We start from the raw sequence: 15,813 nt of genomic DNA on the forward strand, positions 1-15,813 counted from the left end.
GCCTTTTAAGGAAATCAGCCTGTATCTTTCATTAAAGCAGGACAGTCCTAGAGGCTGTACTGGTTTAAACTGGAGTTGCAGACTGATCGGCACTAGGGAGAGAGGTAGGTTGGGACTCGGTTTGATTGATTTGGCGGGTGGCCAATCAATTGGCCCAAAGAGGTTGTGCTCTACCCGGTAACAGGTGGAAATTGGATCCTTTCCCATTGGGATGTTTGTCAGAGTCCCAAAGTTTCAATTTGATCCTGGCAGCCCCGAGGAGGGACCTGCTATCATCTCCTCTCTCTTTTCTCCAAAAAAAGCCATGTGGGCTATGTTTCTCAATTGGCAGAGAACCTGAATGAATCTATTGACAAGAGAACCATTACAGGTTGTGCAAGGAAAATTCAGAACCGACCATTCTGTCTCCAGATTGGCAAAGGTAAAACCGACCAACTTCCTCTCCAGAAAGATAGAGGCCTGAACATGAACTGAAAACAAAGTTTGAACAGAATTTAGGCCTCACCAGAAAAGTGTGAGTACTGCATTTCTAAACTATAGAGAACCTGAATGAATGAATCGATAGAGAAGATAATTCAAGGCTGCAAGCCTGCAGTGAAGAAACGTGTGCTATGAACCATCATCTGAAACAAAGACTTTTTCTTCCTTTCAGTTATGGGACAGGATTCTCCCGTACCCGGCGGGATGGGTGGTCCCGGCGCCAAGGAGTGGCGTGAACCACTTCGGCATCGGGCAGCCCGGAAGGTGCAGAATCCTCCACACCTTCAGGGGCTAGGCTGGCGCTGGCGGGATTGGCGGTGCACCAACCGGTGCCGAAGGGCCTCCGCCAGCCAGCATGAGTTGGCGCATGTGCGGGAGCACCAGCGTGTGCTGGCATCATTCCAGCCCATGTGCAGGGGGATTCGTCTCTGCACTGGCCATAGCTGAGGTCCACAGCAGCCGGTGCGGAGGGAAAGAGTGCCCCCACGGCACAGGCCCGCCCGCAGATCGGTGGGCCCCGATTGCGGGACAGGCCACCGTGGGGGCACCCCCCAGGGCCAGATCCCCTGCACCCCCCGAGGACCCCAGAGGTCGCCCGCAGAGCCAGGACCCGCCGCTAAGTACCAGGTCCAATTTACGCCGGCGGGACCGGCCTAAAACGGGCGGCTGCTCGGCCCATCGTGGGCCGGGGAATCGCCGGGGGGGGGGGGCGCTGCAAGCAGCCGCCGACCCACGCAGCGTGATTCCCGCCCCCGCCAAAACCCCGGCGCCGGAGATTTTGGCAGCTGGCGGGGACGGGATTCACGCCGCTCCACGGCGATTCTTCGACCCGGCGGGTGGTCAGAGAATCCCGACCATGATTTTTACCCCTTTCGATCCCACTGTGTTTGTCTGTCTTCTGTGTGTGTGTGTGTGTGTGTGTGAATATAGAGGGTGGGGACAGGTTAAAGTGGGGATTAGGAATTAGCTTACAGTTAACCATTTGTATTTTCTGCATATATAATAGTATAATAGTCCTTGTTATAGATAAACAGTAATTGTATTTACATTTACAAACTTGGTGACTGCAATTATTGGGCAGCCAAGGACCAAAGACGTAGGGTATTTTTAGAAGAATTATTAGTTAATTCAGTTTTATTGTGACTCCAGGGCACGTGGGGCTGGAATTGACCATGTACTATCCCATGGTGTCATAACACAGGTCAGAGGCTGGGAATTCTGCAGAGAGTAACTCATCTCCTTACTCCCCAGGGCCTGTTCAGCATCTATTAGGCACAAGTCAGGAGCGTGATGGAATATTCTCCACTTGCCTGGATTAGTGCAGCTGCAACAACACCCAAGAAGCTCAAAACCATTCAGCACAAAGCAGACTGTTTGATTGACACCCGGTCCACCACCTTCAACGGCCACTCCCACCACCATGAACGCACAGTGGCAGCAGTGTGTACCATCTGCAAGATGCATTGCAGCAACTCACCAACAGCACCTTCCAACTTCTGACCTTTACCGCCAAGAAGGACAAGGGCAGCAGATGCATGGGAACACTACCACCTGCAAGTTCCTTTCCAAACCACTCACAATCTGACTTGGAACCAATGGATCAAAATCCTGAACTGCCTCCCTGACAACACTGTGTGTGTAGCTTTACCAGTTGGACTGCAGCGGTTCAAGAAAGCAGCTGGTCTGACTGTGACCTTAACTTCACTTTCCTGCCTACACCCCCATAACCTTTATATGGTGGCGTGGCCCCTTTGGTAATCGGGCTCCAAGGACCACGTGACTGGCTCGGGGCCAATCGTGGGATCACACAAACCCAAGCCAATGGGGGTTTGCGCAGGGCCCTGGGAGCAGGACATAGAGTCATAGAATTTACAGTGCAGAAGGAGGCCATTCGGCCCATCGAGTCTGCACCGGCTCTTGGAAAGAGCACCCTACCCAAGGTCAACGCCGCCACCCTATCCCCATAACTCAGTAACCCCACCCAACACTAAGGGCAATTTTGGGCACTAAGGGCAATTTAGCACGGCCAATCCACCTAACCTGCACATCTTTGGACTGTGGGAGGAAACCGGAGCATCCGGAGGAAACCCACGCACACACGGGGAGGATGTGCAGACTCCGCACAGACAGTGACCCAAGCTGGAATCGAACCTGGGACCCTGGAGCTGTGAAGCAATTGTGCTATCCACAATGCTACCGTGCTGCCCCCTGGGGCAGAGTGGGCCAGGGAGCTGAAGAGTAAAGACCTCTTGTATAGTGTTCTGTGCCTGTTATCGAACTGCCTTTACCTTCCATCAATAAACCCCTTTGGCTATTAGTGGAAGCCTCCAGCGTATGTCCCGAGCCACCACACTTTGACTCCTTCATAGATCAAAACTCTGTCTAACTCAGCAATGAACATATTCAATGGCCCAGCCTCTGTTGCTCTCTGGGGTGAAAGACAGGTAAAATACCTTTTAAAGACTTTGGCTCAGAACATAATTGGCTGTTCCAGCATGATCTTGCTGTAATTTCAGCAAAGGAATTCTGTATAATTGCATCTTCCAAAATACTAAATGAAGAAGACATATGGGACATGTCAAAACAGAACTGACCAAACAGAAATCATAACCTTGGTACAGGCAAGCTGGGTAGGAGTCCCAGGGGCTCAAAAGAAACAACTTCCCAAAGACAGGTGGGACTCCCTCCCTAACAGCACTGTGGATGTTCCTGCACCACATGGACTGCAGCGGTTCAAGAAGACAGCTCACCACCACCTTCGCCAGGGCAATTAGGGATGGGCAACAAATGCTGACCTAGCCAGTGACACCCACATCCCATGAATGAATAAAAACAAAACTTATCTCAAGTGTGCTGAAAGAAACTATAGGGTGACTGGACACTGTGGGGATGTATCGTTAGCTTAGAACAGGTTAACGTGTGATTTCTCTTCCAATAATGATAAAAGCAGATTTAAGCAACTCCTGATCCATTAGTCTTACTTCAGATCCATGTTAAATAATGCAAGCAATCGTTGGGATTTAATTTAAAAGATCATCTTTACATCAATAAGTCAACACAAGGACCACATCCTTCCTGACCAAACAGTTGGGCTCCTTGAGGAAGTAACACCTCGAGTGGACTGTGAATAGGATATTGATATCTAGTACCTAAATTTCCAAAGGTTGTTTGACGTGATTAGCTGTTGGCTAAGCTTAAAGTGGTGGGATTCATAGCAAATGTTGGAAATGAGCAATGAAATGCCTGAACTTAGAGTTATGCTGGTATGATGTGTTATATTGAAAGGGCTGCCTCAGTGCTCAGTGTTAGGACCACAACTATTTGCATCTTACATAATGACCCCAATTCAGAAATTAGTCAAACTCGAAGATGAGGAAAAGCACCGCGGATAGAGGTGGCAATGTCGAAAATGCGGAATGTGTTGGATAAAATATTTCAGTGGTCAATTCAATGAGTACAAATGTGGAGTACTGCACATGGAAAGGAAAAAGGGAGCTTATGGAGCTGAAAGAGGCCAAGGAACCTTATATATATATGATCAAAATATCCAATCAATACAGAGCAGAAATCAACACAGCCAGCAGAATGTTGAACTATGAAGATACAAAAATAAAACATAAGTTAGAGGAGGTCATGGTCAAACTGTACAGACTAGATTTTGAGTACTATATCCAGCTCTGGTCACTTACAGATAAGTGCTGGATGCAGTGCAGAGTGTCAAAGGTTTCAGTTATGCTGGGTTGGAGAATCGTCGAGGACCGGCGTCAATCCCGCCCCCACTGTGCCCCGAATTCTCCGCCACCAGAGATTCGGTGGGGGCGGGAATAACTCTGCGCCGGTCGGCGGGACCCCCCCCGGCGATTCTCCGGCCTGCGATGGGCCGAAGTCCCGCAGCTGTCAAGCCTCTCCCGCCGGCGTGGATCAAACCACCTACCTTACCGGTGGGAGCAGGCGGCGCGAGCGGGCTCCGGGGTCCGGGGGGGGGGGGGGGGGGGGGGCATGGGGCGATCTGGCCCAGGGGTTGCCCCCCTGGTGCCCTGGCCCGCGATCGGGGCCCACCGATCGGCGGGCGGGCCTGTGCCGTGGGGGTACTCTTTTCCTTCCGCCTTCACCATGGTCGTCACCATGGCGGAGGCGGAAGTGACCCCCTCCCCTGCGCATGCCGGTGAAGTCCCTTCGGCCCAGACTGGAGTGGCGCCAAAGCCGTCCACGCCAGCCGGCGGAGCGCCAACCACTCCGGCGTGGGCCTAGCCCCTCAAGGTGAGGGCTTGGCCCCTAAAGGTGCGGAGACTTCTGCACCTTTGGGGCGGCCCGACGCCGGAGTGGTTCACGTCACTCCATCACACCGGGACCCCCCACCCCGCCGGGTAGGGGAGAATCCCGGCCCTAGTGTAATGTTCTGAGCTCCTGGGTTTGAATCCCACTGCAGCAGATGGATGAAATTTCAAATGAATAAACAAGTCTAGAAGTAAAAGTCGAATGATGACTATGAAACCATCTGGTTCACTAATGCCCTCAGCGGGCAGTTAGAATTGTGTAGCAAGCCACTCAGTTCAAGGGCAATTAGGGATGGGCTACAAATGCTGGCCCAGCCAGCGTCGCCCGCATCCCATGAACAAATTTTTAAAAGAATTCTCAGCCTTGAAAGGTAGCATCTGAAAGGTGATGTTCCAGAGGTACTTGTAAAAGCTAAATTACTTTAAACCAAATTGTGATTGTCGGACAACGGCTTGAAGGTAGTAAAAGAAAAAAATTATTCTAACATCAGTAAATTCATCCTCATACAAAGGGCGTTTGAACACATCGGATGGACTCTTGGATGAAGTACTGGAGTCAAAAACAATCAAATCATTAAGATACTATTGGTTGCTAAAATCAAGGATTTTAAATTTGCTCTTGAGGAGCTAAGAGAGGTAATTACCCTGTGATCACTGATTTGCCACTGATGTGTCATTCATTGAAGGCAATTCTCGTTTCAGGATGTCAACATCGATCTATCAAAAGCCGTGACTAATGAATTCAGATTAACCAGATTACCTTGGCATTGAACTCAGCGAGAAAGTCAAAGTGTTTCTTCAGATCCGTGGCTAGAATGGCCTCGATCACAAGAAATCGAAATCGCTTGAATTCAACATGGTCCAAGTTGACCAAAAAGTTGTAATCCTGCTGTGACATGAAAAGGTTCCAGGCTGAGGCTGCATGGTGGTTCTCCAACACCGAACGGTCATTGTAGAGAACAGCCTGCAATGAAGCACAAACTGAGGTTAGGTACTGAGTAGGTCTGTAGACTGTGAATGAAGGTGAAGGCGAATTCCATGCCAGGACTTTAACACATTGTCTCGGCCAGCACTGAGTATTACAAAAGACGAGAATGAACATATAAAACATAGCATGGAAAGTAAGCAGGATGTTCTTGAGCTTGGCTTATAACCTGTTTTTTTTTTCTATTTGTAACATTGTCTGTTTGATCAATGTCACATCAAAAGGTAGGTTTGGTCCCAGGTCTCAGTTGAATTAAGAACACAATCAGGAGCAAGAGTAGAACATTGCTGTGGTCTTGGCAAATCTTCTGCCTCAACTCCACTCGCCTGCTTGCTCCCCATATCTCTTGATTCCCTGAGAAATCAAAAATCTATCTCTCTTTGATTATACTCTAATCTCTGGATTAGTGAATTCCAAAGCTTCACAGCCTCTGCGTGATGTAATTTCTCCTTATCTCAGTGCTAAAGGGGGAAGCTCTGCCCCATGTGTTCTCTCAGTGTCTATCCTGTCATGCCCCTTCAGAATCTGGTTTTGTTTCAATACGATTGTCTCTCATTCTTTTAAACTTCAGAGGGTAGACGCCATTTCTGATCATAGGACAACACTCCCATCCCAGAATCCAATCTAGTGAACCTTCGCTGTAATGCCAAGAAGAAGCTGTGATATTTGACTAAATTAACCATTCTTTAGTTGGCAGTTGTGGTTGAGATTTGTAAAAAATATCCAAACCAGGAACAGCACCGATATTCGAAACGAAATACGGAATGCTCTTGCTTTGGACAGGTACAAAGACTCACCGAACATGCATTGCAACATGCACTGCAAAGGCCAAAAGGCTTTTAAAGCTAATGTAACCAGTTAAAGGCTGTATGGATTTTGCTTTCAGAGATAATGAGTCATTGGTCTGTGATTGAAAATAACAATTCCAAAGTCATAGAGTATTTAGTAAGAGGTCAGGGTTGTAAATTGTGCTGCACCCAATAAACAGACGCACTTCATAACTGTGTTGTTTTGACGATTTCATGTCTCGATAAGCATGCAAAGTATATGGAGACGTAATGTCTGTCCTGAATAGTTATACAATGACACCGCAAAGATTAAAGATTGGCGTGACTGATATGTTCAAAAATGTGGACTCAGCCATCTTTAATGGCTGGCAGAAGATTCAAACTAATGTCGATTGATGATTGTCAGAGTTGCCCTTTTGAAATATAGAGAAACTAACTCGATATGAAGTTATGGGGCAGGATCTTCCGACCTGTTCCCGCCAATGCCGACACCCTGCCGCGGGTTCCCTAGTGGCGGAGGGTGCAAACAACCGGTAGCCCCATTGACAGCGGCGGGACAGAGGATCCTGCCACCAGCCAATGTTGGGCTGCCTCCACAAAGCATGCTGTGGTGGTGGGTGGGTGTGTGGTTAGGGCGGGGGGGGGGGGGGGCTGGGGGGGGGGAACGGGGGGGGGGCGGTGCTGTGGATGAACTCGAGGATTGTTGAATTATCTTGTGATACTGAAACATGTGAAACCAAGAAAGAAAGTCATTGTTTTGTGTACTCAAATTACCAAAGGAAATTTAAAACCGATATACAACATCAGGGAGGACTCTCTAACATCTTCTTTGAACAAAGGATTAGATGGCTCAGTAGACAATTGTAACTTAACTTCAGGCGGATTTTGATAGGACAGTAGGAATCTGCCATTGAAACATCCGGCCCACTTTGGAAAGAAGGTTTAAAAACCATTGCAAGGAGTGATTTGGTGGATCACTAGGCAATTGGAGCAATTGCTGAAGAACAAGGTTGACAGTCGGTGACCACTTGTTGGGCGATCGTATGTGTAAATCCCTGCAATGTATTTTTCACTACTTGCTGTATAGCTTTTTAAAATGGTATTCATGCCAAACTTACTAAAGACATTAGTGTTTAATGTGCCGGGGGTTGAAAGTTATTTATGACTTACACATCTCCAAGACAGGTATATCCATTCTCAGACATGGAAGCCAGAACTACACATAGTATTCCAGATGTGGGGTGAAATCAAACGGCCTCGTCGCGCTCGGCTCGATGACGTGATGAGGCCGTCAAATCTCGCGAGAGGCTTCTCATGAAATTTGCAGTGCTCGGAATGCCACAGGAAATTGACAATGTGGTTGATAACATTTGATGAACTGAGCCCATAAGAGATAATTTTACATTTGTGAAGTTCACCTTGACCTTGTGTCCGTCCCCATTTTCAATTTGTCCTGTGTCAAACATTTTAAAATTGATTTTATTTCAGTGCTTTTAGAGTCTGCGTTTGCAGGTCTGTGAAAATCTTTTACTGTGTTCAGCTGCTTTTACAGTCTGCGTTGGAGGCCTGACCTGCCCGAGTGACAGACTGTGTTTTCAGAATTTCTGTAATAATCTGTGGTTCATCTCAGAAGAGTAAAGCAGAACATTCTGACAGTTCAGCATCAATCCCCATCACCACCACCTCCACAAAATCCTGCTCTATAGAAGCATATTCCCTTGGAGAATGGCGTTAAGTAATGATACACGAACTGACTAACAGTCTGATCGTCCATGGTGCAATCGCCCCATTCCATAGTTGCAAATATAATTTCTAATAGCCAAAATATTGGTTAGTTCTGCAATATGGGAGGGTTCTATAGACTTTCGCAGCACATACAAATGAGGGAAGGCCAACTACACTCACTAAATGTGAGCATCCCTCTGCGTATCAATCCAGAGTTCAGACCCTGGGTTCTATTGTGCAGGTATGCTCTCAAAGTTGGAGGGTCATTGGGAGGACCCAATGCTTCAGGGGGCCTGCAGGCTAACTGAAAAATTCCAGTTGGCCTCAAACAATAGGCCTTTATCCTTAATTTGTTGCCAGTTGTAGGCGAGTAGCTCTTCAACCACAGATCCTCCCTCTGGGAAAATTGCCGCAAACTGACATGCCATCTGGCAAAGCAAACTTTCCGTACTCGCCCATATGGGGTAAACTTTCAGCTAGAATCTCTGGTAATATGGAGTCAACACATTTTGTTGACATTGTGCACCTGAGGAGCTCAATCTTTATTCAAAAATCTCCAGTGCACACTATCAGATTGAATAGCTGGTGTATTGCAGATCTGGCTCAAACAAAGCAAAAAAGGAACAGGGGCAAGCTATTTAGAGCCTCACGTTTGGTCCATAATTTAATGAATCACGGCTCATCTGCGACATAGCTCCAGAAAATGCACAACTGATAAAAGCAAAACTTCCATTCTATAGCTCCTTTCAAAACTCAGAACCTACCAAAGCACTTTACAGCCAATGAAGTGCTGTTACGGTTATAGTGTGGTCATGGTTATAGTGTAGTCATGGTTATAGTGTAGTCATGGTTCTAGTGCAGCCATGGTTATAGTGTAGCCGCGGTTATAGTGTATTCACGGTTCTAGTATAGCCATGGTTATAGTGTAGTCAGGGTTATAGTGTAGTCATGGTTATAGTGTAGTCATGATTATAGTGTAGCCATGGCTATAGTGTAGCAATGGTTAAAGTGTATTTGCGGTTATAGTGTAGTCACGGTTATAGTGTAGTCACGGTTATAGTGTAGCCATGGTTATAGTGTATTTGCGGTTATAGTGTAGCCACGATTATAGTGTAGTTGCGGTTAGTGGGCGGGATTCTCTGACCCCCCACTGGGTCAGAGAATCCCCGGGGGGTGGCGCGAAGCCCACCCCGCCGTCCCGACGCCGGCTGCCGTATTCTCCGGCGCTGGCTTTCGGGCAGGGTTCACGCCACGCCGGTCGGGGGCTGTTGGCAGCGGCCCCTCCAGCAATTCTGCGGGCCCCAATGGGCTGAGCGGCAGTCCATTTTTGTCCAGTCCCGCTGGAGTGGGTTACGCATGGTCCCACACGGGGGCGGTCCTCGGGAGGGGGTGGGGGGGATCTGACACCGGAGTGGGGGGGGGGACCCACGGTGGCCTGGCCCACGATTTGGACCCACCGATCTGTGGGCAGGTCTGTGCTATGGGGGCACTCCTTCCTTCCGCCATGGCCGGCGCGGAGAAGAGAACCTCCCCGCGCATGCGCCAAATATGTCGGCCGGTCTGCGCATGCGCGGAACCACGTCGGCCCTTCGGCACATGCACGAACACGCGCAGACCCTTTGGCGCCGGCTGGAGTGGCGCCAACCCCTCCGCCGTCCACCTAGCCCCTGGAAGTGCAGAGAATTCTGCACTTTCGGGAGCTGTTAATCCCGGAGTGGTTGGCGCCGATTCTCCCACCGGCATGGGGACTTAGTCCCCAGAAGGCAGAATCCCGCTGAGAGTGTTGTCTCGGTTATAATGTAAGAAACATGGCAGCCAATGTTCACACAACTGAGTCTCACAAACAATAGTTTCTTAATGACCATATAATCTGTTGTAGTGATGTTGGTGGAGCCATAAATATTGGGCTGGATGCTGGGGAGAGCTCCCCTGCTCTCCTTTAAAATAGTGCATGGGATCTTTTATGGCCACTTGAAGATGTAGACAGAACACAGCTCATCAGAAAGGAAACACCTCTGACAGAACAGGACTCCCTCAGCCTGGATCATGTCCTCAGTCTCTTGGTTGAGATCTGAACCCGCAAACTTCTAACCCAGAGTGCTAATACACAGCTAACACTTTACACAAGGAATGATGAGACATGCACATGTTAGGGGGAGGGATTTCCAACCTGGTAATTATTCTGGACATAGCCAAACAAAGGAGATGTTGACGTTGGGCTAGGGAAGAAAGTATGACAACATAGGTAAAATGTGACTTCTACTATTTCAAACTATAGTATTGTTAATAATATCCCCTCAATAATTGAGAGCACAAATCCTGTTTGAGTGACACTGCTGCATTATGTCAAAACCAGGGTCAGGAATGAGTTGAAAGTCAAGCACTTCCAGTCAACACAAGTGAGTTTGGACACGATTCGAGGCCAGGTAGCAGATGTAAAAAGCCAGTTTATAATCCAGTGGACCACCCATTTCTCTGACCAGTGATTTAAAGGAAAACATTTGTCATTGCGTTCTCTTGAACACCTGTGGGTTTTGCACCCTTGTGACAATGACATTTTCCTCCTCTGTTCTCACTTTTCAAAGAGCCATCATTTTAGCTACTGCAGTACTAAAATCCCCAGGCAGGTTTGATGTTAAACAATAAACAAGCCTAAATCCCACATGTTCTATGACGGGAATTTCTCCTGGTACAATGGAAACATACCTGTGGTGCACTTGTTGCCACTAGAAAGGCATTGGTTCTTCCTGGGTGATCGTAATCATGCATGGCCGCAGCAACATAGAGGGCCATCAACTCCAAGGCAGGAACATTGGCAATAACACAACCATATCTATGCTCGGTCACACTGTATGTTTTTGATGTGGCGTATCCCATGTGTCCATGCGTGATCCCACTGTCTGAATCTAAACAAACATTTGTCAAAGAAATTTATTGTTAGATTGGAGAAGTAGAACATCACACCCCATACTTCCCTGACAACCTCTAACCTCTGAAATTATCTAATTTCAATAGCTCTCTCTCCTCCTTAAGATCTACCTCGGTGACCCAGCTTTCGATCACCCATCCATATTTCTCTTTATGTGGCTCAGTGACTAAGCTACTGCAAAGTGCCTTGGGATGTGCTTACTGTGCTTAAGGTGCTGCATGAATTCAACTTCTTGTTGTTGCCCCTTCCCTGCTGCTCAAGCTAAACATCTTTCCATATCTGGGCAGCACGGTGGCACCGTGGTTCACTCTTGTTACTTTACAGCACCAGCGTCCCGGGTTCGATCCTGGACCTTGGGTGACTGTGTGGAGTTTGCATATTCTCCCAGTGTCTGCGTGGGTTTCTTCCGGGTGCTTCAGTTTCCTCCCACAGTACACAAATGCACAGGTAAGGTGAATTGGCCGTGATAAAATTGCCCGTTAGTGTCCAAAGATGTGGAGGTCAGGTAGGGTTACGGGGTTGCAGGGATAGGACGGCACCTGGGTAGGGTGCTCTTTCAAAGGGTTGGCGCAGACCTTGGCAAAAGAATGGATGTATTTTGGCAGTAAGTAGATAGTTGAAAAATGAGAGACAAGACTTTAGAACCCTTCAGATAATGGGAGAATCAATCATAAGGTCAATTGTCAATGATAGCACAGGCATCCAAGAAAAATCAGATAACCATGAAGCTTATGACAGTAGCTTCTCTGGAAGCATCGCTTTTGAATATGACCAAGGTAACAATATTTACCTTAACCCTCAAGAAAAAAATTACAATGGTTTTAGTAAGATCAACAGACGGGCAATCATTCCAAAAACGATGCTGATGATCACAGATTCGACGAAACTTTGATAGATAAATTAACAGTTGCAATATCCTCAGAAGGGTCTAATCTACCAACCATGAAGATTTGTATGAATAGAGGAAATGCAAGAAAATACGCAAGGGTACAGGAAAAGTGGACTGAGAGTTAGGGAGATTGAATTGAAATGATACGTGGGCGGGTATCTCTGTCCTGCCGCGCCAGATTTCTGGTTCAGCGCGCCATCGGGATTCTCTGTTTCGCTGGCTGGTCAATGGGGGTTCCCATTGTGGGGCAGCCCCATTCCATCGGGAAACTCCCAGGCTGCTGGCATAACGGAGAATCCAGACGACGGAGAATTCAGCCCCATGTGTCAGATACAAATAGAAATGCACTCATCGAGAGATTGAAGGTTACCAACACAACAAAAAATATATTAGGTGTGATTTTCTGGCCATTCTCTCCGGTGGGATCTTCTGGTCCTGCTGAAGGCAACGTCCCATGGTGGTGAGTGCAAACAACAGGGAACGGCGGTGGGCGTGGAAGATTTATCTGCTGGCCAACGACGGGCTCCTTCTACCACCGCAAAGGAGGTGGAAAATCCCACAAGAGCAGGCCCTTCGGCCCTCCAAGCCCGTGCCGACCATGCTGCCCGACTAAACTAAAATCTTCTGGGTCCGTATCCCTCTATTCCCATCCTATTCATGTATTTGTCAAGATGGCCTTTAAACATCACTATCGTCCCTCCTGCTTCCACCACCCTCTCTGGCAGCGAGTTCCAGGCACCCACTACCCTCTGTGTAAAAAACTTGCCTCGTACAACTCCTCTAAACCTTGCCGCTCGCACCGTAAACCTATGCCCCCTAGACTCCTCTACCCTGAGAAAAAGCCTCTGACTATCCACTCTGTCTATTCCCCTCATAATTTTGTAAACCTCTATCAGGTCACCCCTCAACCTCCGTCATTCCAGTGAGAACAAACCGAGTTTATTCAACCTCTTCTCATAGCTAATGCCCTCCAAACCAGGCAACATCCTGGTAAATCTCTTCTGCGCCCTCTCCAAAGCCTCCACATCCTTCTAGTAGTGTGACGACCAGAATTGAACACTATATTCCAAGTGTGGCCTAACTAAGGTTCTATACAGCTGCAACATAACTTGTCAATTTTTATACTCAATGCCCCGGCCAATGAAGATAAAACATGTTGTATGCCTTCTTGACTACCTGCTCCATCTGTGTGGTCACTTTCAGTGACCTGTGGACCTGTACACCTAGATCTCTCTGACTGTCAATACTCTTGAGGGTTCTACCATTCACTGTATATTCCCGACCTGTATTAGACCTTCCAAAATACATTACCTCACATTTGTCCAGATTAAACTCCATCTGCCACCATTCCGCCCAAGTCTCCAAATGATCTAAATCTTGCTGTATCCTCTGAGAGTCCTCATTGCTATCCGCAATTCCACCAACCTTTGTGTCGTCCGCAAATTTACTAATCAGAACAGTTACATTTTCCTCCAAATTATTTAAATATACTACGAACAGCAAAGGTCCCAGCACTGATCCCTGCGGAACACCACTAGTCACAACCTTCCAATCAGAAAAGCACCCTTCCATTGCTACTCTCTGCCTTCTATGACCTAGCCAGTTCTGTATCCATCTTGCCAGCTCACCTCTGATCCCGTGTGACTTCACCTTTCGTACCAGTCTGCCATGAGGGACCTTGTCAAAGGCCTTACTAAAGTCCATATAGACAACATCCACTGCCCGACCTGCATCAATCATCTTTGTGACCTCCTCGAAAAACTCTATCAAGTTAGTGAGACACAACGTTGCCTTCACAAAACCGTGCTGCCTCTCGCAAATATGTCCACTTGCTTCCAAATGGGAGTAGATCATGTCTCGAAGAATTCTCTCCAGTACTTTCCCTACCACTGACGTAAGGCTCACCGGCCTGTAGTTCCCTGGATTATCCTTGCTACCCTTCTTGAACTAAGGAACAACATTGGCTATTCTCCAGTCCTCTGGGACATCACCTGAAGACCGTGAGGATCCAAACATTTCTGTCAAGGCCTCAGCAATTTCTTCTCTTGCCTCCTTCAGGATTCTAAGGTAGATGCCATCAGGCCCTGGGGACTTAACCAACTTATTGTCTTTGGAGATCTTTTTCAAATTAACATAGCATACTGAGCAAAATAAGTCATTAAATATTAAAAGACTGCCACTCACAACCAAATTCTTGAATATTGGTGGAAATATAGATATATATTTAAGTCACACAACAGCAGCTTATTTTTCTTTCAATCAAAAGGCAAGTGTGTTTACTTCTGAAGTTGTACCTGAATCACTCATTGAGCCATGATCGCTCATTGTCGTCTGCAGTCCTGGGACTGGCTGTGTGGTGAGGTACCAGACTGCATGCAACACATCTGTGGCATGTATGCGATTGTGATCTGTTGGTTAAAAACAAGACATATCCTCTTTCTGTTTTTTTTGCAAGTTTCCAAACTCATTGCAAATAAACTGGGTGAATTCAATGTCAGATTGGGTAGAAAATAAGATGGGAAAGAAAGATTGAATTAAAAAAGAGCAAACGGCCTCCATCTATTTCCATAGACCTTCATTTACAATTTAGGTTTTTGCTGCATACAGGAAACCACATAGAACCTAGCGCCAGGAGAGCCCTTTCCTTGTTACAAACTTCTTGTTCTTCATCTTGTCCGAAACCTGCACAAAATTAATTCTGGCTCTCCCTATCCTTCTTCGGAGTTCAGATTGCATTTGGCATCTTCTCCTCATTCATCCTAAATAAACAAATTTATCTCCTTTTTCCAGTTTGACGCCATCCACTTCAATTTTCACTCTAGTTTTTACTAAAGTATTCCTTCTGACTACCATTGTTTGTGGTCGACTTGGTCTTGATACTCAACCAGTATTCTACACTTGTAGATTTTATTGGATCTACAATATTTTGTAGGGGCGTCCTGATTCCCCAAATAGTGCTCTGCCATCAGCGTAGTGCCAGTCTGTTACGTTATTACCTCCAATTTTACCCTTGAGAACACACCTGACTCTGAATATTTGTTCTGTGTACACATTGGGCATGATTCTCCGCACTGGTGCGGCACACCCCCGCCAGTGCGAGATTCTCCATTCCGTCAGCCGGCCAATGGGGTTTCCCATTGTGGGCAACCCCACGCCGTCGGGAAATCCCCGGCATGGGTGCGCTGCTGGCGCAACAGAGAATCCCGACAGCGGAGAATCCAGCCCATTGAATAGTTTAGTTACAATTGCAATGGAGGAAATATGATAACCAATTTATACATAGCAAGGCTCCGCAAACAGCCATTTGGTGGTGACCAGATGCTCTGTTTCGGTGATGGTCAGAATTTTCTGGTTCCGGCTGCTAGCGAATCTTCCGTTCCCGCCAAAATCAATGGCCGTTTGGCTGGTTCGAAAACCCTACTTGCTTCTGGGGATAAATGTTGGCCAGGACAGGAGGGAGAACTCCCCTGTTCCTCACTAGATTTTGTTACGCCTACTTTAACATTTCACGTGAACGATGGTATCTCTGGCAATGCAGTACTGTATTTCAGTACTGTACTGGAATATCAACAGAGAGCTTGTTCCAAGTCCCTGGAGTGGGACTTGAACCCACAGTCATCTGACAGTGCGCACTAATGTGTATCCTTCCAGTATGGTTACTGGGGTGAGAAGAAAGTGTGACCAATGTGCCAGTCAGTGTAGGCAGCAAGCCAAACATGGGAAGGATCTTCATAGCAATG

At 47.3% G+C, this 15,813-nt stretch overlaps 1 protein-coding gene across 1 annotated transcript in view; it reads right to left on the reverse strand.

The window, feature by feature from the left end:
- The window catches only part of pde3a (phosphodiesterase 3A, cGMP-inhibited), a 558,970-nt gene that overhangs the window by 21,835 nt on the left and 521,322 nt on the right, over window positions 1-15,813 (reverse strand). Inside the window, 3 exon segments of the mRNA XM_038811086.1 lie at window positions 5,518-5,721; window positions 10,962-11,161; window positions 14,368-14,481. Coding sequence (XP_038667014.1) covers window positions 5,518-5,721; window positions 10,962-11,161; window positions 14,368-14,481 — 518 coding nt within the window.

The sequence above is a fragment of the Scyliorhinus canicula genome, chromosome 11 (genome assembly GCF_902713615.1).
Source record: "Scyliorhinus canicula chromosome 11, sScyCan1.1, whole genome shotgun sequence".
In the NCBI taxonomy this organism is placed as follows: domain Eukaryota; kingdom Metazoa; phylum Chordata; class Chondrichthyes; order Carcharhiniformes; family Scyliorhinidae; genus Scyliorhinus; species Scyliorhinus canicula.